This window comes from Piliocolobus tephrosceles, chromosome 19 (genome assembly GCF_002776525.5).
Source record: "Piliocolobus tephrosceles isolate RC106 chromosome 19, ASM277652v3, whole genome shotgun sequence".
NCBI lineage: Eukaryota > Metazoa > Chordata > Mammalia > Primates > Cercopithecidae > Piliocolobus > Piliocolobus tephrosceles.
Window position 1 is genome coordinate 38,987,731 of NC_045452.1, and position 21,574 is coordinate 39,009,304.

Sequence of the window (21,574 nt, forward strand, 5' to 3'; positions counted from 1 at the left end):
GTGGAGCATGAACAGGGTATGCGGAGCCACAGCTCCCATGTCATCCCACCTCCCATTGCCTTTCCAGAATAGATTTTCAGCTGTCCACTCTCCTGCCCCCTGGAGCCCTAGGCTCCCCTTTCCTGCAACTGCCCAGCAATGGCTATGGTCATCCAGTCCATGGGGATCTGGGTAAGTATGTGGAGAAGGTCAGAGACAGCCCCCTGTAACATTTCTGGATGTGGCACTCTCCCTGCTTCTAGGTGGCAGTACCATAGAGCTTACAGAGGATGACTGGGCAGGGTGGGTCTCCAGGTCACTGAGGGTCACCTGTTCAACTGAGAGAGGCCTGACTACACGTCCCCACCCTGGCCTGGGTATGATGATGATGGGGATCCAGGCATGTGGTGGGGCACATGAGTGTGCATGCCAAGTCACAAGGCTGTTCCTGGGAGTCAGGGAGGGTCAGCACTTGACCACTCAGTGTCACCATGCCAGAGGAAGTGGGATATTAAATAAAAAATAAAGGCCATCATGACAGAGAGAGAGAGGGAGACCACAAAAGGAAGGAAAAAGCTTTATAGTTTAGAGCTTTAATGGTACCATTTTCCTGCTTTTTGAACAAAGGGCTGCATCTTTTCATTTTGCTCTGGATCCTGCAAATTACGTAGCCAGTCTCATCTGCATAATTCTACGAGTATGCAGTAGGTTTGCAGGAGATGTTTGGGTCTTGCCTTGCAGCTGAGAAAATGGAAATTTCAAGGACTTTATGGGGAGTCTCCTGTAAATGGACTCAGGCCCCAGATTGAGGGGCTTCCAAGGGTGTTCAGGCTTGAAGACAGTCAGGGTGCCAGATACCTCTGTGGTCAGACACTCTGCACCCTGTGGGCCAGCCTTGGCCTCCTCCGCTACTGTAAGGCAAAAAGTCTTTGCACTCAGATTCAGAAGACCTGGATTCTCCTTCTAGAGCTTCTATTTACTAGTTGTATGACGTTAGGCTAATTACGTAGTTTCCCCATCCTGTGTAATTATAGGTAAACGGAATTAAGAATCCCTTCTCTACTGAGAACACATATGTTGCTGTAAGCTCATGATGTGAAAATGATCTGAGACATGAAAGGACAGAAGGACAGATGCATTAACAAACTATGCTGCTACTACAATTTAGTTTTCCGGATCCTGGAGGAAGGAAGGAGGAAAGAGAAGGGAAGAGAGGGGATGGGAAAGATTCATCACTTTAGGGAATAATGAAGATCATTTTACTGTATTACTTTTATGGTAATACTAATTTTTTTAATAAACGTACTAAACAAAATAGAACTTTGCATTAGGGATAGGAGAGAGGCAAGGGGAATAGGTCTAGTCACTTCCAGTCTTAAACCCCCTAGTTCTCTGTTTCCTTACTTAGAAATTAAGGAGAAAGGGGAGAAGATGTCAAGTAGAAATTAATTCCAAAATTATCTTATATTCTAATCTTTATTTTTTCCCATTTAAAGCAGGTATTTGGTGTCTGGTTTCTATTTGACCAACTGCATAGACATTTGTTAATATAGATGCAAATCCAATGAATCTGTTGGAAATGTTTTGTCTACGTGTCTCAATTCTATTTATAGCGTAATTTAGAATCGACTTAAAATAGCACTTATATGTCTTGGGTCATTTCCATGGCTAGTGTTTTCATTCCATCATGTTGTCATATGGCCTAAATACTTATGCAGTATATGGAAAAGTTCTTAGCACACAGTCAACATTCATAAAAATTAGCTGTTGTTGTTATTATGGCACTGTGAAAGAGAAAACAAAAAAAAGCAGGAGACAGAAAATGAAGGAGGGTGAAACAGAAGAAGAAAGAGAGGGGAAAGGAAGAAGGAAGGAAGGAAGGGAAGAATGAAGAAAAAATTGGGAGGGAGGGAGGGAAGAAAAGAAGGATAGAGAAAAAGAAATAAAAAAAAAAGGAGAAGGAGGGGAAATGGCAATTAGAGGGGGAAAAGACCTTGAGGATCATCTGGCTGAGTTGTTTCAATCCAGGCTATGTATTTTAGGATCATCTGGGAAACTTAAGTAAATCCATGCATAAGCCCCGCCCCCAGTGACTCCGAGCCAGTCTGCAGTGGAGCCTGAGCACTGACCTGTTTTAAAAGCTTCTAGGTGATTCCGAGACACAGGCCAGGTTGAGAGCCCCAATCCCATTCAGCTCTCCTATGACTCAGGTGAGAAAGCCAAAACCCAGCACAACCGAGGGTCCCGCCCAGTCCAAGAGGCAGGAGGTCGGAGTCAGGTTCTCTGCTTCCAGGCCCCTTCTTCACCTTTCCTTTTGGTAAGACATATGTGAGGAGCACCACTTCACCCCAAGGACCACCTAACCCCACATCACCTCTGCAGGCCAGGGTGTGGTGGTTCCTTTACCTGGGACACCAGGAGCCCAGTGTGTCTCCACCCTGAGCTGCCATCTTACAGCTTGACCTTTGAGACCCACGCTGATGTATGTGTTTACCTGAGGTAGTTTTAAAATAGAATAATAAAAAAACATATTCAGTAAATTTTGATAACAAAACACATTTTGATTCAACACTGTCCATTAAAATGTGAACTGTGGAATCCAGGCGGTAGGTACATGGCTGATTGGCTTCCTGTATGTTTGAAATTTTTTCATAATAAAAATGTGGGAGGAATGTTTTAAAAAGGGCTTGAAAATATAGCTTTAAAATGTATTTGTGTCCCAGAGCATCTCCCTCTTTTGACCTCCCACCCGGGAACCCTGTAATTCCTGCCTGAGTTTCCCATCTTGGGCATTGGGCCAGGTTTATGCTGCCTCATTCTTGGCTCCACAGCCTCCTCTGCCATATCTGCTCTGAATGCCCGGAGGGACTGAGAAACTTCCCAGGATACAGACTTCTTGTGCTAAAACACTGGAAGTCCTGGACGCTCTGGACAGTTGGTCATCTCCTGTGTTGGGGGTGATGATGACGACGATGGTTTTCGAACAGGACTGATCAAATTTGATCCTGATGGACTCCTGTATTTGGGCTTTTGACAGCCATTCTTCTCTATAAAATGAAAGTATTGAGCCAGATGCTTGTGACAGGAATCTTGTCTCGTTCGGGATTATCCAGGCTGTTTGGTACTTTCTCCTGTTTTCTTTTCAATTGCTTTCTTTTCAATCTGTTTTCTTTTCAGCAGAACCAGGTAGGAACAAAAAACATAAAAATGTATACGGATTAATTTTGCATTATTGGTAGAGTCATTAAAAGACTTGAGAGTAAAGTTTGGAACCAATCTTCAATATCAGTGATTTACTGGTATAATTTTTCATTCTCTCTGTATCCTTAGGTTAAAATTTTAATACATGCATCAATGTATCTCTGAATTACTTGCCAAAACATACAGTGACATACTGTTCATATTTTAATTATTTAATTAATACTTAAGTAATAGGGGTTTACTTTTATTGGTAAAGTTAATTATTGCTCTTAGCTTAATCTGTCCATCTTCTCAGTATATCTTATACGATGGGAACACCCTTTAAAATTATTAATACAGTGAAACACTCTCCTAAGTATCGTTCTGCTAAATGTTTATCAATTAGCTATTGATGGGGAGAGGATGGAGAAAGCCCTGATTTCTAGCACTTGCCAATTTCGGTGGCATAAATACTACCACCGTTACCAATTTCAAGCTAAATGGGAAAGAGAGATGACTGCACTGCCAAGCTGGGCAGAGATGTGCACAATCCGATCTCCCTGGCCAATGACAGCAGCTCCACTACACCACTGTATCTTGATGCTGCAAAAAAGTAGGTCAGACAGATGCTCCCTTATATCATAAGAACTCAGATTTGTTGAGCATTAAGGGTGCTGTTAGATAATATTATAGTTTATGAAGCAAATTTATCAATTGATATGATGTAAAACAGCACCTTCCTCAATGGGTAATTTTGCAGGAGAAGCACACAGCGCCCAATCTTTGGACAAAGGCTTCTTGGGTCTGGATCTCCCTTGACCCTGATAGCAGGATTTGCCCACAGCCTTTCCTTGGTACCAGTCCCTGTTAAATGACCCCATCCATTTGTTATGCTTCAGAAATCCTTGCAGAAAGGGCTGCTGTACAGACATGTTGTCATCTCTAGGAATCCATAACTGTGACAAGTGAAAAGGTCGTGCCTTCAAACATTAGCATTGCAAAGAAGCCATGATAATGATTCATTTTTAAAAATCCTTTCCACCATTTCTTTAAAGGGCTGGAAATACTTGAGCTGGATAGAAGAACATGATCTAGTCAGAGCATTTCTCTCTTAAGTGCTGAATTTAATAACCGGAACAAAAATACCCATTTTACTAGGGCACTCTTTCAAAGTAGAAATCTAAATAAAACTGAGGAGTATTTTTTGCAGATTAAGATGGGCAAATCGTAAACAAACCAGAGGTCTATGGTTTGGCCAAGGTACTTGTCTCATCAAATGCAATAAAGCTTGCGATTATTTTTTTTAAAAAGGAAAATAGAAGAAAACAAACAAGTCGTCAAAACAACGCTGCAGTTTTTGGAGAACAGTTCTTCCAGTTGGTTGTTTTCAAGTACTAGGGAATTAAAGTTCTGGGTCAACACCAGCCTTTGCAATGCATTGCTCCCCTGCACAGATCTCCTAGAATAGGACAGAAACCCTTACTTCAGAATTGGCTCACTCTAATTGGAATAAAGTCAGTGAGTGTTAAACTACCCTGGATTTCAGAGGTGATGATGGTGACTTACCATGTTCTCACAGGAAAACTGTCTTTTTTTATGTCTTACCATTTTACAGATTTCCTTTTTACAAACACTGCACAGTAGGAAATCCTGACTATAGCCTTGAGATGGCCAGGAGACTGGGAGGCATTAAACATGGATTGATTTTCAGTTTTGCAACCAGAGTTTCTATATTTTGTTCTAAGGATGAGGGTGTTGTGGGAATTAGGATGCTCATCGGGAATTGGGGTATGGGGGATGATGGTGGTGGACAGGGGTCACCTTTCAAAGCTAAATTATATGTGGGTGTCACGGTTTCTGATTCACATTCCCCAGCAGTGAGAGAAAGAATGAAGAGTAAATATTTTCTTGTTCATAGGCCTGTAATACATTTACTCACAGTTTTGTAATTTAGGTTACTTTTGTTGGCTTTGAGATCTCTAATTATCATGAGTTAGCCCTTTTCCCTTATGAGAAAAAAAATCTTGATGAGTGGATTTGAGGCCAAACAGCAGGTGCCACCACCTTTAGTTCCTCTGTGACAGCAGATCCATGGTGAGCCTGGGGTTTCTACAGCCAGTAAGCCTCCAGCTGTTGAGGAACATGCCAGCTTACCTTTTTGTAGATACACCCAATCTCTACTCTTTCAGTTCCCTCATTGAATTCAAATGGTTGAACTCAAATTGCTGAACTCAAATGGTTGAAAGGGAATGTTCCCTCACCATAAATGCTGAATCTTAACCCCTGCTCTCATTCCCTCTTCTCTCTCCAATCTCCTGCCATGGGAGAGCAAAATGGTGCTGCCACTTGGTCAAACAGTGTGGCAGTTTATCAAAATGTTGAACATGAAATTGCCATATAACCCAGTAGTTCCACTTCTAGGAATCTCTCCTGGAAAAAAATGAAAACATTTGTTCACAGAACAGCTTATACAGGAATATTCGTAGTATAATTACTCATAATAGCCCCAAAGTAGAAACAACCCCAGTGTGCATCAGTGGGTGAGTGGATTTAAAAAATGCAGTATATCCATGAGCTGGAATATTATTTAGCAATATAAAGGAACAAAGTACTGATACTTGCTATGACATGGATGAACCTTGACAGCACTATGCTTAGTGAGAAAAATCCAGAAAGCTAGATACTAAAGAATACATGCTATATGATTCAGTGTATAGAAAATGATCAAAAAAGGCAATACAGGGACTGTGTTAGTCTGTTCTTTTAAAGACATAGCTGAGACTGGGTAATTTATAAAGGAAAGAGGCTTAACTGACTCACAGTCCTACACGACTAGGGAAGCCTCAGGAAACTTACAATCATAGTGAAAGGGGAAGCAAACATGTCCTTCTTCACATAGCGGCAGGAAGGAGAAGTGCAGAGTAAAGGGCAGAAAGCCCCTCATAAAACCATTAGGCTCTTGTGAGACCTCAATCACTATCATGAGAACAGCATGGAGGTAACCACTCCTATGATTCAATTATCTCCCACCAGGCCCCTCGCATGACACATGGGGATTATGGGAACTACAATTCAGGATGAGAGTTGGGTGGGGACACAGCCAAACCATATCAGGGAGAGAAGGTAGATTAGTGATTGCTTAGAACTTGAGCGGGGAAAGAGAAATGACTGTAAATGGGCAGGAGAAATATTCTGAGGTAATGTAAAAGCTCTAAGATTTGATGCAGTGATGATTATACAACTGTGTATATTTGTATTCAGGTTATAATGGTATGTATGTATATGTATTAGATAATATAAATATATTTGTAATGGGTTGAATAGTATCCCCAAAATTAATGTCCCCTTAGAACCTTGGAATATGACCTCATATGGTAATAGAGTCTTTGCAAATATAATTCGTTAAGAAGAGATCATATTGCATTAGGGTAGGTCCTAAATCCAGTGACTGGTATGCTCATAAGAAGTCCATGAGAAGACACAGAAACATTCAAAGAAGGATGTAAATCATATAAAGATAAAGCAGAGGCTGAAGTTTTGCTGCCACAAGCCAAGGAATGCGTGTGGCCACCAGAAGCTGGAAGAGGCAAGGAAGGGTCTTCCCCTAGAGGCTTTAAAAGGAGCATGGCTCTGCTGTTACCTTGATTTTGGAATTCCAGCCTCCAGAACTGTGAGAGAAGAAATTTCTGTTATTACAAGCCACATAGATTCTAGTAATTTGTTACAGGCACTCTAGGAAGCTAATGCAACATTAAGTGTACAACTGAATTGCACACTTAAAACAGGTGAATTTTATGGTATGAATATTATACCACAATAAAGCTGTTAATAAAAATAAACATTTTTCTTTGATAGGCTGGGGAAAGGGGGGATCAGAACCAAAGGCTGGGGACAGTACAGCCAGTTTTGCTGCATCTCAGAAATGCTGGAAGAGGAATTTCATGACAGTTGTGAACAGCTCTCTTTGATATGCAGGACTCTTGGCGCCTCTTTCCTCAGTCACCAATTTGCCTACTTTCCATCTTATTACACAGTCAGTGCTATGGGATGCATCTCTGCCACATGGCTACTGACTCTGGAGAAACTCCCAAATGTAGGTTCTTCTGTGAGTGTCCAGGCTACAGAAATGGTGGTATTTTGACATTTTATTATATGTCTCAAACCTCTCTGGTAAGCCATGGGACAAGGCATGACCTAGTATGTAGCAGTCTTAGAAGCCACAGTGTTTCTATGGTAAAGTACATTGGAAGGCTTATGAGGCAAGCAATCAAGTACATAGTCTGAGCTTGACCTCAGAAATGGGGGAAGGGAGCTTCTGCCTGTAGTTGGGGAAATGAGATTTAAAAGCATGTAAAAATATAGTTATGTTTTGATGAATTTTCAAACCTTTTTAGTCCTTTTTGTTAACATCTTGTTCCTTTAGCATATTTTTAAAATATCTTTAAACATTCGTGCATAGTTATTTTGCAGTCTGTATCTGATGACTCTATCATCTAAAGTCGTGGGAAGCTGGTTCTCAATCATGGTGTTAGTTTTCTCCTGTGTTCTTTAGTTTTAGTTTGTGAGCTCATGGCCAGTAGAGCTTTATCTGGGTGCATTTCAGTGGGCCTGGACAGAGAACACATTCTTGTAGAGTATGTTAGCTTTTGCTAGTCCCCTCAGGCCATTATCAAACTACAATCACCTTCATGTTAATTCTTTAGCATGAATTTGACTCCAGATCTATGTAGAGTCAGGCCAGTTTTGCAAATTCTCGGGGGAGAGATTGTTTTTCTACATATATAACACCAGCTGAGGTAGTTTTATTCTCTCTTTACTTTTGTGGATTTTTGTTTATTATTATTATTATTTTGGTTATATACTTTCTGTCAAGATAGAACCCTTTGAGGAGCCTGGCTTTGGAGGTCTCACATTTAATGTGATGCCTCTCAGGTAGTCAAAACACCACCGTTATATTACCTCTGACTTTTCACCATCAGCTTTTGGTTTTGGTCTCTGGTTTTTCTCTCACTTTCTGATAAGCTTAGTATGCGTTTTAAAAGGTGTTTGTTATATACAGTCTACAATTTATAGGTGGCTTGTGGAATTGGGGTGGGATCTTGTGTCGTCTGTTGCCAAGAAAAGAAGCCTACATATTAGACTAGTTTTGATGTGGGAAAAGAAAACTTGAGGAACTTCACAAATAAAGAGTTCCCTTTTCTCAGTAAATTGGAGATGAGATTCTCTGATACAAGTTATGGAAGAAGGACAGGTTTGAGGTCTCCAGTGACTGATAAAGGTTTGCAAGGTTTATAAAACTGTGGGAGATGGACATTGTGAACAGTGGTTATGAGCACTGGTTAGCAGCAATAAGGGATTCACGTAAAGTTGACTAAAAGTGGAGGTTTTATCTCCATTGTTGAAAATGATAGTTAGAAACATAGATGATCCCAGAAAAAGGAGGATAACCCTTCCTGTGAAGTTTTTTTTTTTTTTATAGACAGAGCAACCAGTAACATTATTGTATTAGTCCGTTTTCATGCTGCTGATGAAGACATACCCAAGACTGGGCTATTTACAAAAGAAAGAAGTTTAATGGACAGTTCCATGTGGCTAGAGAGGCCTCATGACAATTATGGAAGGCAAGGAGGAGCAAGTCACATCTTACATGGATGGCAGCAGGCAAAAAGAGAGAGCTTGTGCAGTGAAAATCCCGTTTTTAAAACCATCAGATCTTGTAAGACTTACTCACTATCATGAGAACAGCATAGGAAAGATCCACCTCTGTGATTCAATTACCTCCCACCAGGTTCCTCCCATGAAACATGGGAATTATGGGCATATAATTCAAGATTTGACTTGGGTGGGGACATAGCCAAACCATGCCAATCATTCTGGGTGTGCTAAGGGATATAGGCCATGGCCCTCAACAGGGTTGGAAGAGAGCAACATGCCGTGGATATGAAATGGCATGGCAGTTTCCGCTGAGGGCTCACTTACTCGAGTTTCATTTTTCTGCTGCGTTTCCTTTATGTTGCCCGTGATTCTCACTCAGCAGTTTCTTGAATAAATTTCATTTCAAAGAAATATCTCTTGAAGTGTGATTTACCTGAGTGTGTTGCCAGGGAAAAATCAAGAACACTGCTTTGCTGAACAAGATGTGTCCCTTTTGGTTTTTCAGTTCCTGCGATGATAACATCATATCCAAATACTACCCTGGCTACGCAGGGGCAGAAAAAGGAGATGAGCTGCACAGCGCATGGTGAGAAGCCCATTATAGTCCGCTGGGAGAAGGAGGACCGAATCATTAACCCTGAGATGGCCCGTTATCTTGTGTCCACCAAGGAGGTGGGAGAAGAGGTGATTTCTACTCTGCAGGTAAAAGCATAGCAAATGCAACTCAATGGAATGAACTTTATTGGAAGAATAAGTCTTTCCTTTCACACAAGTGGGTGCAGATAAGTAGCAGATAATCTTTTGGAATTTATTTATGAAGCACCCTTTCTCTCACCTTTCACACAGCGAGATTACTGAAGTAGCCTTCAAAAATAGTGCTTTAGCCTAAGTGTTAAGAATAGTGTCGTTATGAACGCAGCAGGGAACCTAACTGTAATAAAAAAAAAGTGAGAAATAAGGTTTTTAAATGATAGTTAATCCTTGACGAATGACGGCCTATGCTGTGTGCATGTTTTAACTTCCTGCAAAAAGAAAAATGAGATGGGCTTTGGGACAAAAATATTATAAAAACTATCTTGCTTCTTTGGAAAATCCACAATAAAAAAAATGCTGTCGTTAAGAGAGGATCACAAAAGCTAGAGAAAAGCACTGCGAGTAGTGAACTGGTTTGTGGTGTTATCGTGGGGACAGAGGATGATACTATAGCACACACAGGGTGGGGAGGTGGGGAAGCCCTGTGTTTGAAATGCTTATATTGGCTTCAGACATTCCATTCCTGGAATCCTCCTGGAAAAAGAATCTGATGTGAGTTGTGCTGGCCCCCAGCCCTGGCTGCAGTATTTAATCTGTCTCTTTAGGCATGGTTGCTTTGGATACCATGAAAAAAAAAATGTATATGTGGGATATATGTCAAGCTGACCACGACATCCTATATAAATTACACATCCAATTTAATGAGCTACACCTGACATGGATAATATACATGAATCCTATTCATCCACCTACTTACAGCTACACTGAAATAATTAATCCTCAGAGGGATACGTGCATGTGTGTGATTTAGCGTATGTGTCTGGAGGAATGGGGGTTGTGTGTCAGTGTACATATGTGTGTGCTGGGCATGGCAGGAGAACTGAAAGAGTGGAGAGGGAGCTTTACGGCGCGAAGTCATTTGCCTACTGAAAAAGATAAATTTCTTTCTGCTTTACACATAGATTTTGCCAACTGTGAGAGAAGATTCTGGTTTCTTTTCCTGCCATGCTATTAATTCTTACGGGGAGGACCGTGGAATAATTCAGCTCACAGTGCAAGGTAGGAAGATGACAGCATAAGAGAATAAACACAGTCGTTTCAGGACGGGAGCTCTATGCTCAGCCTTGGGCATCTGTGTGGCCTCAACTTGCCCTGTAACACTTCCTAGTTCCCAGGAAATTTTGAATATGTATAATGTCAGTGCTAAAGCAGAATTTTGCAGTGCCTGTGATTATGTCAAAGTAAAGCCCTAAAACAGGGAACGAAGCCCTTAGAGGAACCAGTCAAGATGACAAGCCCATCACAGTCAAGCTGCATGCACACAAGTGCAGTGGTGGAATTTCTTAGTTCAATTTTAGGAATCCATGTACTAGATGACCAGAATGAAAGGCTAGTTTAACATTTCGGGCCAAAATATGTTTTGAGTTAGAGATCCAAACTAGAATAGTGACATTTTTTATCCTCCAGGCTTGGTCCAGTTCTTAAGGACTATGAAAATTGGAAGTCTTGGGAAAGTGGAATTTCTCTTCCCTAAAATGTGATTAGGAAAAAGAAAATGTTTCCAAATAAAAAGCGTCTGTTCTTGTCTAACGCAGACAAATCATTTGTGAGTCACACTCAGCATTTCCACTAGCATTTCATGTCGGAGCTCCATTTGAACTAACTCGGAGTCTTTCTGTTGATGGCGCAGAGCCCCCAGACCCTCCCGAAATTGAGATCAAAGATGTCAAAGCACGCACAATTACGCTCAGGTGGACCATGGGGTTTGATGGAAACAGCCCCATCACGGGCTACGATATTGAATGCAAAAATAAATCAGGTAAGTTCTTTACTTCCTCCAGCTTCGTTTCCACCTCAGAAAGTTCCTTTATTTTACTCCTTATTAATGTGTTTTACCTGTAAGCGCACAACTCAGCTTACAGTCACTCAGAGGCACCATTTCCCCCAGTCAGTCTCCCTCCTGGCCGGAAGCACATCCTGGCTTTCTGCTGTGGGAGTGGAGTTTTGTGTTGAGGCTCAGTTCTGCTGCTTTTTCGTTTTTAGCTAGCCCAGACTTCAGTCTTGCTTTCTGCTGGACTCCTTGATACTGCAGCTGCCTGTCGGCATGTGGGCAGTGGCTGATGGAGCCAGGCCCCTGCCATGACCTTTTCTATCTCACCTGCTCCCTTCATTTCCCATTTCCTCAGTTGGGTGACATTTGTAGGGTCTGAGCCCATGTCCTGCACCCAGAGTGCTGAGCTCGAGCTGTGCTTGGTATTGGTCGGATAAACTGTGCAGTGGTGGTTGGTGCAGAAAAAGGAAAATTCACTCAGGAGCAACCTCCTGGAAATGTTCAGGGACCATCGGCAAGACTGGCTGCTGCGCCCTGGACCACTCAGCCCAGAACCCATAAATAAACCGACCCTGCTGCCAGGGCCACTGCAGGTGTGCCCGTTCATTGCCTTCAAGGAACAATGCTGGGGCCATTTTGAACTTTACGATGTGTGGGGCGAGGGTAGGATACCACCACTGTGGCCTCCAGTCAGAATTTTTACTGTGTCTCATAAAAGATATGAGGAATTCGAGCACCACCAGCATGGGAAGGGTTAATAAAATCCTTATAGGCCACAAAAGCAGCTTTATTTTTCACTTCCTGGACACCGCACATTATTTCAGATTACCCAGTTGTGACCCATTTAGTATCTTTGGCACTAAAGCTGTAGTAAAAAATCAAGCTCAAGGCAGCTAGGAACCACAGGTCAGGAGTGAGGAAATGTTTCAGCAACAGCAAGCCAGGAACAGAGCCAGGAAATGGTGACTGCAAAGGAAAGCCAAGGGGTGACTCTTCAGGAATTCAGGAGAACAGAATTTGAAGATTGAGAAGATGGTGGATCAAAGCAAAAAATAGTGTTTTGAAAAGTAGTATCTGTGACTTGCTGGGTTGGAAATACACGTAAGAAAAAATGGAATGGCTCAGGCCATCGACATCTGAGTTGCAACTGGGGACCTAGAAGTGAGGTGACACTACTTACACAAAGTCTGAGGAAGGACCCTCCAGGGGTTGATAGGACTGCAAGTCTCACCATAGCCAAGAAATGCTGCAGAGCCAGGGCCCTGGGCTCAGGGGTAAGGCACAGTGACCTGGGGGGAGGGGGCAGCTCGTCTAAGACAGTGCTGAGCTAAACAAGCATCTTTTGGGAACCAGGATGAACAGATTTCCCAAGGGCGCAGGGAGGAGAGGCTGACCTTGCCTTTGTTCTAAAGAAGTGGGATTACAAGTTCACAGATACAGGTCTTGAAGTGAAGCAAATGCTTCTTAGGTGAGGGAGGCATATTTGAGCAGAAACTGGCCTGGAACCTGGTGACAGTGATGAGAGCTCAGACAGATGCTATGAGCACTGTGGGGACAGGGACAGCCCTTTACCTTACTGGCTGCACACTGGCTATGGGGCTGCAGGCTGCCCGTGCTGCTGGTGCCGGAGCACACAGGAGGCCACTCCTAGTGGAGCAGCTCAGGACCTCCCCTGTCCTCATGGAGGGTCGGGCATTGCCAGATGCTGGTGGCAGGCCTAGGCTCAGTGGTTTGGGACCCAGCCTGTGTGGGATTTGCTGCTGGGCCTGTGTTGCACCAGCTCTGCACCTTCGCTTGCTCATCTCACCTGTGAAGTGGGCACTGCTGCATCCACCTCAAAGGACTCGCAAGGAGACCACAAAGGCCACCAGCTGCCCTCTGCCTGGAGTCCTCCCTTCCCTGGGCCACCCATTACTACCCCCTCCTTAGATCCCAGTTCCCAGGTGCTCACCCAGGTCCATCTCCCTTTCAATCTCAGCACGTGGCATGATGGGACATCATCTATTTATCTCTGTGATTACTGACAAATATACTGATTAATGCATTTCACGTCCACCATGCTAGAGGCTCCTTGGGGACTCCCTGCACCTAGTAGGTCTGTTTTCACCCAGCTCATTTCTCCAACACCCAGCACCACACCTGACATGTGGAGACACTCAATGGATATTGGCAAACTCTAAGGAGGGAAGACGTTGAAAATGCCTTCCTCGTTGCCTGGAGCATACTCAACATCTAATAGGTGGTAGCTTGTAGATTGCTCCGGCATGCAGGAAAATACTTACAAGTAAAATGCCTCTAAAACCCTCTGTGTTAAACCACTTGCTCAGCATCTAAGAGTCCTCACTATCTCCCCACTCCCCAGCGGTTTCCCAAAGGCAGGGACTCTGGTTCTCTGTGTCCTGGGATCCCCAGCACCCAGCACAATGTCTGTCAAGTGAAGAGTGTACTGCAAATGTTCATTGAATTTAATTTACATGCAATTGAAATCTAAGAATCATTATTATCAACAGCATCTTTAAATGTATATATTGATCATGGTTTATATAACCAAAGCAGGAAAGCTCCCTGTCTATAAAGCTGAGTACAGGAGGGATTGAGGGATACTTTTTCCATCCTTCATGCTCTACTTCAACCAGAGACAGGGCCAGTGGTGTGGCTTAGATGTTATGCAGCCCTGGAGCAAGTCATTTTAAGGGTCAGCATGGGTCCCAGGAAAATCACTGGGGAAAAACCCACAGGACAAGCAGATCCAAGGCCATGACCACGGTCTCCACCAGGACCCTACAGAACTTCCATTACTTTCAGTTTGGAAGCCCTGGGAGGAAGGAGCTGTGCTGAGAGTAGATAGCACCTGTACTCACTGCTGTGTGAGGTGTATTAGTCAGATTTTTCATGTATTAGTTGCTTCCTCAAGAAATTTTTGGTGTATAAAAATTACAACCTTAGTTTAAATGAGTGTAGTTTTAGACTGAGTACATAGAAAACTGATCCTTCAAATATTAATAACAGCCTAAATGTCACTTCTTCCAGGAAGCCTTCCCTGACTACCTATTCCCCTTCACTATTCATAGCATGTCTTGGAACACTTGGTGGACTTGTGACTATTAATTTACTCTCTGTACCCTACTGGACAGTTATCCCCGTATGGGCCATAGTGAGCTCTGAGGGCTGGAATTGTGTCTGACAAACCTTATGCTATGTCCCTGCACCCCTCATAGTGCCTGACAGGTATACTGGATTCATGATAATCATTAGTCGCATTGTTGAGTCTCAACCCGTTTTTCAGGCAATGGTGAAATTATCTCCCCAAAAGTTTTCCTTTACTTTTCATTAATTTTTGAAGAAAGCAGCATATAACCAATGTATTAAAGTATTTCACATTCTTAACAGAAAGAACTTCTGCAAGTTACCGTTAACTCTATGCTTGAACAATCCTAGAAACAGAAACTCACTAACCCGGGGAACACAGTTCTGTCTTTGGTCAGCTGTGACTGCCACAAGTTCTTACATTTATTGCACCAAAATAGACCTTCCTGGATCCAGCGGCTCTCTTCCCATCTCTTAACCCTTTGGCCAAATAACAGTCCTCCCAGGATTTGACAACAGATGACTTTCCTTGGTTTACTGTTTTCCAGGAAACACTGAACATCCCAAGTCCTTGTTCTTGTATCTCCTGTCATCATCTCCTGGTCCCGCCAACTCTGGTCATGCCCAGTTGCAGCACCAGAGGGCGTCATCTGACCAGGCAGAGCCACAGTGAAGCTGTCCCTTCCTTATCCAGAATATTCTTCTTCTCCCATAGCTGACAAGTACACAGGTTGCTTTGGTTGCCATAGTTTCTGATTCCCAGGGACTTCTGCTTCTCCTCTACATGGACCCAAGGCCACCTTTAACATCCCTTTGAGCATATTGTCTGGGGACCTCCAGCAGATCCATCTGCAGTTTGCTGCCTCCCTTTATTCCCTTCCTTGGAAGGCAGCCTGCCCTTCAGAGTCTGTTCCTCTGGCGGCCATCTCCTCTCCACAGGTTCTCTTGTTGCCCCTCCTGTCCACAGTTTCTCTGGTGGCCCCTCCTGTCTACAGTTCCTCTGGTGCCTCCCTCTTGTGCACAGTTTCTCTGGTGGCCCCTCCTGTCCACAGTTTCCCTGGTGGCCCCTCCTGTCCATGGTTTCTCTGGTGGCCCCTGCTGTCCACAGTTTCTCTGGTGGCCCCTGCTGTCCACAGTTTCTCTGGTACTTCCCTCCTTTCTCTGTTGGCCTCTCCTGTCCACGGTTTCTCTGGCGCCTCCCTCCTGTCCACAGTTTCTCCTGTCCCTCCCTCCGGTCCATGGTGCCTCACAGGTCTCGGACCGGGTTTCAGCACCATGGCAAGCTCCATCACACCCTGGAAGGTAACCAGGAAACACAGACTCTGAGACAGAAGGTACACGCCCCCAGCCCCTCTCCTCTCTTGGGCTTCCCACCCCTAGTTCACCCTGAGAACTGTTATCCTTGAGAAGAATAAGACAGAGGACAAGGGGCTCTGCTGTGTTCCCACACCTCCTCCTATTCACCAACATGGAGGGCCTACTCCTCCCAGCTACCACTCCATTGTTAAGCCTTTCATGTAATTCACCTCTAGAACTCTCAGTCACCCTCACTCGTTCTGGTCTTTAGCCTATAACAGCACTTCTTCGTATCAAGTCCACACTCTTATATTAGTCCTTGTTGCTTCTGCATTCATTGGATTTGGGGTATCTGACCCCCAAGACAAGCTCCCCAGCAAGCACCCCGTGCAACCTCACTGGCTCCTGTCAGCTCCTCACTCCTTCGTCACTGCACAGAGGCTGCAGTGGGACTCTGAACTGCCCCATCCTCCTACACCACCAGTCTCCCTGGGAGGAAGTAGGCAGTTGTGGTGGTTGATGCCTTTGCCCAGGCAACATGGAAGTTTCTGGAGCTGACAGGGCCAATGAAGATACAGCCATCTTCACTGGAGGTTTTGTCTGCAAGTTGGCGGGCAGCCTGGAGAGGCATATAAGTGTCCATGACTGCAGTCCCTTACACCAAGCCGTGGCATCCTGCCCACTCTTTCAATGAATGATTCTGACAACTTCTTCCAAAACCAGGCTGCAACTCTGAGCCTGTACAGCCCTCTTAGTCTTCCTGCAAACGCACAGATGGTACAATAATTCTGGGCCAAAGTTTTCTTCTCTGACATCTGACCAAATGATTTCTGTGCATTGTCAACTTGCCAGAAGGTCTCTTAAGCATATGATATTTTCAGCAGGTGCCTGGAAATACCGAAATCCTGTCTTTGATTAGGTGTTTTCATAGACTATGTGGATGTCATGCATTATAGAAAAATGACCTTGAGCTTGGAGATAACACAGATGAGGCCAAATCCCAGCCCTTCTTCTTACCAGCTATGTAACAGGGCTTGAGTTTCTTGACTTTCACTAAGGAAATAAAAAACCTTACCTTGGCAGGATGTTGTACAATTTTAATCATATAAAAGAGTCTGTCCAAACTATACATCACAATGACCAAGATAGGGAGTCTTTAAAAGCACAGGTTTCTGGGCACCATTCCCCAGAGATTCTGGTTTAGTAGGTCTGAAAGCAGAACTATCAAAAAGTCCCAAGGTGTTTCCAATGTGCCCACAGATTTGGGGGCCACAGAAGTCATGTTTTAAAATGCCCAGCACATTGCCCTGATGGGAGGATGAAACCGAAAATTGAGATATAAACATAACTAGAAAGAATGCAGCATTGACCAAATAAAGAGATTCTTAGGAGTAAATCACAAACAGAAATGTATGCATGGACATCGAAGATCTGAAAAGGGCGAGTGTGACTGGGGAGAGTCTGGGAAGGCCATGGACAGGAAGGGTGAGGATGGGCTTTGAAACGGGTCCCCCAGCCCATTGGAGGGAGTGAGTGGTAGTTTCTACAGACAGGGAGCAAATGTAGCATCAGAGAGGGTTTATAAGTCACACTGGGAGACTGTTGAACAAGGCAGTGCCACTGAGGTAGGGGCTGAGCTAAAGGAACCTATAGGGCATGGATGTGGAGGTGCCCAGTGACCACCAAGAAGGGACTGTCCCCTCCCTACCCAAGTCCACCATATGCCTTGGATTGGTGTAAGGGACTGCAGTCATGGACACTCATATGCCTCTCCAGGCTGCCCGCCAACCCCCAGACAAAAACCTCCAGTGAAGATGGCTATATCTTCATTGGCCCCATCAGTTCCAGAAACTTCCATGTTGCCTGGGCAAAGGCATCAACCACCACAACTGCCTACTTCCTTCCGGGGCTACTTAGCAAATGTCTCTGCATCTTGCGGCACCTGGCATTCCTCCTCATCCTCCTAAACATCTCTGCAGAAGGCCTGGCTTTCTCTCTGTGCGACAAGGCTCACAGGTGTGTGCCATTTCATTGATACGAAATTTCCTGTCCTCATTTGTCTTCTATTGAATCACAGTCTTCTCCTCATCAGTTTTTTTCCAACTCTTTCTATTTCATGTTTTTCCACCTCTAATCTTCTTGACCCCAAATATGGTTTTTCCTTGTCAACTGCAATAGTCATTGTCAGCTTCTATTAGGCTCCATTCTCTGAGAAGTTAAAAGTATTCAAAAGCAGTCTTTAAGCCACATATTTTTCTTCAATTCCAGAAAATATCTTGCGTTTATGTTTAACACTGAACAGAGAAGTCCCCTAAACTGCCATACTGACCCTTAGTGTGACAAAGTGACCCCATTCCCAAGACTCAGAGGTCCATGTATTTGTGGTTTATTTGTTCATCTGTTAAACATTCATGTACTAGTTGTCCACTGTGAGCCAGGCACTGTGCTAGCACTCGGGATAAAAGGCTGGGTATGGCCAGCATGGCCTCTGCCCTCCTGGAGTTTAAAGTCCAGCAAGGAACACAGATTCAGATTATCCACGGAGGACTTAACTTGTGTGGTCATCACCACCAAGGCAGACCCTGAGGAGGGTGGGAATATGCAGGCACCATCTCTGTCTACTGTCCTGGGGACTCCTCTGTTCATCCCCCTAGCCAACACCAGCTGTCGACCACCCACCCAATCAACAACTGCACAAACTCTTTTGATATAAGAACCATGTATTGACATTCCCATCCTTGCTTGAAGCCTGAAAATCACCAGATACAAAATGTCATAGATTCAGTGATAACATTTCACATGAAGCAGGTGCTGCTGTTATAATTAGCTGCGGTTGAAAAATAATTCCTACAACCAAGGATTTGGCACTAAATGATTTCAAAAAATAGAATCGAAAAATATGTTTGGTAATCAGGATTTATTCTGGAAATTGAGACTGGTTTGTATGGGATTATCTTATTTTTAACACACTCTATTTGGAGAGGAAAGGATCTGGTATGGCTTGAAGTTTTGCTGGTTTTCAAATGCCTTTTAGAACCAGGGATTTTGCGGGGACCCAGGGGTACTATCCAAACCATAGTTCATTGTATTGTCCCATACAATGAGTGCTTACGGTGACCATTGTCCATTCCACTAACCTGAGCTTCCGCCACTGGAATTTGCCTTCTGAGATCTCCCCCAGTCGGCTGCTCTGTGCTTCCTCCATCACCCCTCCCTGAACTCGGCTGGGTTGTTGCCCCATGTCCCTCGCAGCGTGAATAATGAGTGTGGGATGTCACATCCCCTCTGATGGCCAGCTCTGCCAGAAAGCTGGGAACATTGCATTGAGAAATCACTTTGAGTGTAATTTTTCTTTCTTTCCGTCTTTTTTTTTTTTTTTTTTTTTTTTTTAATTCCTGCTTGTGAACTTTCAAAGGCAGAGGAAAAAAACTCACGTCTCTATCTCTTCTTTTTTGAAAAACAAAACCCAAAAGACTCCTGGGATTCTGCTCAGAGAACCAAAGATGTTTCCCCTCAGCTGAACTCGGCCACCATCATTGATATCCACCCTTCCTCCACCTACAGCATCCGCATGTACGCCAAGAACCGGATTGGCAAGAGCGAGCCCAGCAACGAGCTCACCATCACGGCGGACGAGGCAGGTACGTGGGACCGGGCGGAATCTTGCTCCAGAGGAGCCCGGGAGCTAACTCTTGAGGGCTCAGATGCTTAAATGCAGAAGCAGACCTTTGCCCGTGCTAGGCGGAGGTCTTTGATGCGTGCTCTCCGTAGTTCTGTGCCCTGTAAAAAACGCAGACAGCGCTCTGCATCTTACTTTGAAGGCACTGCTCTTCAAATAGGATTTAGTTCAAGTTTCCCATATCCAAGACTTAAAAGAAAGACGTATGAGGCTAACAATCTGGTGAGATTCAAAGAATCATGCAGTTTTACAATTCCTTTATTTGGACACATGGAATCCAGGTTGATGGGAGAACCGTGAGTGTATTTCTTTCCCGAGACCCTGTGAAGTCCAGTGTGAGAGGAAGCAGTAACGCTTCACTAGGAATCTGCAAGCCTGCTTACCGTGCAGGAGATGTGGGAAGGGGAACAGATTATTTTATTGACTAGAAACATCAATATTTAGAAATAATGTTTCTGCTCTTTTTCCTGTTGCAAATAACATTATATTTAGTGTTACAAATTCAGAAGATAGAAATAAGCATTGTGGAGAAGGCAAAACGGCTTCCATCATTTTCCCACCTAGAGCTAACCCAGGAACAGGCAGTAATAACTGGCTAAATAATTTCATCTCCCACACACGCACCTGCACACAGACACGCACCAGTGTATACACACCTCTTAACACACTGTGGGCCACTCATGTTTCCTGGGGGTGAAATTAACAGGTGTGCAGAGAACTGAGCAATGAGGCAATGGTCCATGGATGCTGATTGTCAACCTGCCTCCTGGCAGGAGGAGAGAAAGCCACCGTGCTTGGGTTTCTCCCAGGATGAAAAATAAGGAGTGCATGCCTGACTCATTTATTGGAGGGAAGGAGTGTCCAGCTCCCAAACCTGCCTCTTGTTTTCCTGCCCACCATCAGAGCAGTCAGCCAGTCCCTACTGTAGGGAAGATGTCAGCTTAGTCTCAGGTCCCTGTTTTTCCATCACCAAGATTAAGGTGATTGCCATACCCAGATGGCTAACAGAAGAACGGAAGTTTGTTCCAACTTGCAGTAGAGACTGATCTTGGCTTCCTTCCCACCACCTCATCTCTGCTACCTCCATTAACGGCATCCCAAATAGAAATCAAGCTTATGTGTCTCTTAAATACTTCTCTACAATTTGTAGTGATATCTCTCACCACATGTTTAACGAATCTCATATTGCCAAATGGGTCAATTATTTTCAAGTTTTCATTAGTATAAACACCACTACAATGAACATCCTAGTGGTATGTCTTTTGCCATCTCCAACATCATTTTCTTAGATTAAATCCTAAGAAGTCAGATGGTTGGATCAATAAAATGCAACATTTTCACTCTTCTGATATCTGTAATCAATGTTGTCTTAAAGAGAATAGGTTAAAATGTACAATTCTTCCTGAACTGCAGAGGAATGCCCATTTCTCAATGTTGGAAGACATCAGTTCTTGAACATTGTTTTCAAGAGTGAGTGACAGAAGACCTTTATGGTAAAGTGCCTGAGAGTGAGCCATTTCTGAGACTTGGATTCTCTGTATGATTTCTCATCTGCAAAATGGACATTATGATGTCTTTCTGCTCTTTGCACAGACATATCTTATCATTGAAAAAAATCTCAAGCTCTAAAAGTACTGTGCATGTCTCAGAAATAAGTGGGAAATCAGTGTTAATCTGCTCCTGCAAAAATAGAATTGTATTTAATTATGTATGTAAACAACCCATTAACTTCCTCAGATCCCTGAAATTTCATTACGCTGGGTACTTAGGGAAAATATGCTCTCCCCATCCTTCAGCCCAAAATGTCATCTCTGACTTCCTGCTCAATCTTCTCCATCCCTCTCAAGCGCTTTTCTAATCCTGCCCCATCCCAGCCACCTCCTCAGGATAGCAGCATTTTTCTGGTGATGTATTTTGCACCTGCTTTTCTGATTGCCATTAATAATGCTGCTGTTGTTGCTTTTTTCTTCCTTTCCTCTGTGACCTCTGCTGCGGCTGGCAGTTGCCATGGCAGCAGCTCTCTCCCTGCCAGAAGGCCAGGTGAACAGCCTCTGGGGTGCTGGTCTGCAGGGCAGCTGCCTGGCATGTCTGCAGACAGATGCAGACTCCTCCTC

The 21,574-nt window shown here is 43.9% G+C and overlaps 1 protein-coding gene across 1 annotated transcript in view; it reads left to right on the top strand.

Annotated features, from left to right (window-relative positions):
* DSCAM (DS cell adhesion molecule) overlaps positions 1 to 21,574 on the top strand; it is a 703,505-nt gene that overhangs the window by 530,745 nt on the left and 151,186 nt on the right. Inside the window, exons 12-15 of the mRNA XM_023193411.2 lie at positions 9,320 to 9,516; positions 10,530 to 10,626; positions 11,258 to 11,386; positions 19,255 to 19,422. Coding sequence (XP_023049179.2) covers positions 9,320 to 9,516; positions 10,530 to 10,626; positions 11,258 to 11,386; positions 19,255 to 19,422 — 591 coding nt within the window. The remainder of the gene's footprint in view (positions 1 to 9,319; positions 9,517 to 10,529; positions 10,627 to 11,257; positions 11,387 to 19,254; positions 19,423 to 21,574) is intronic.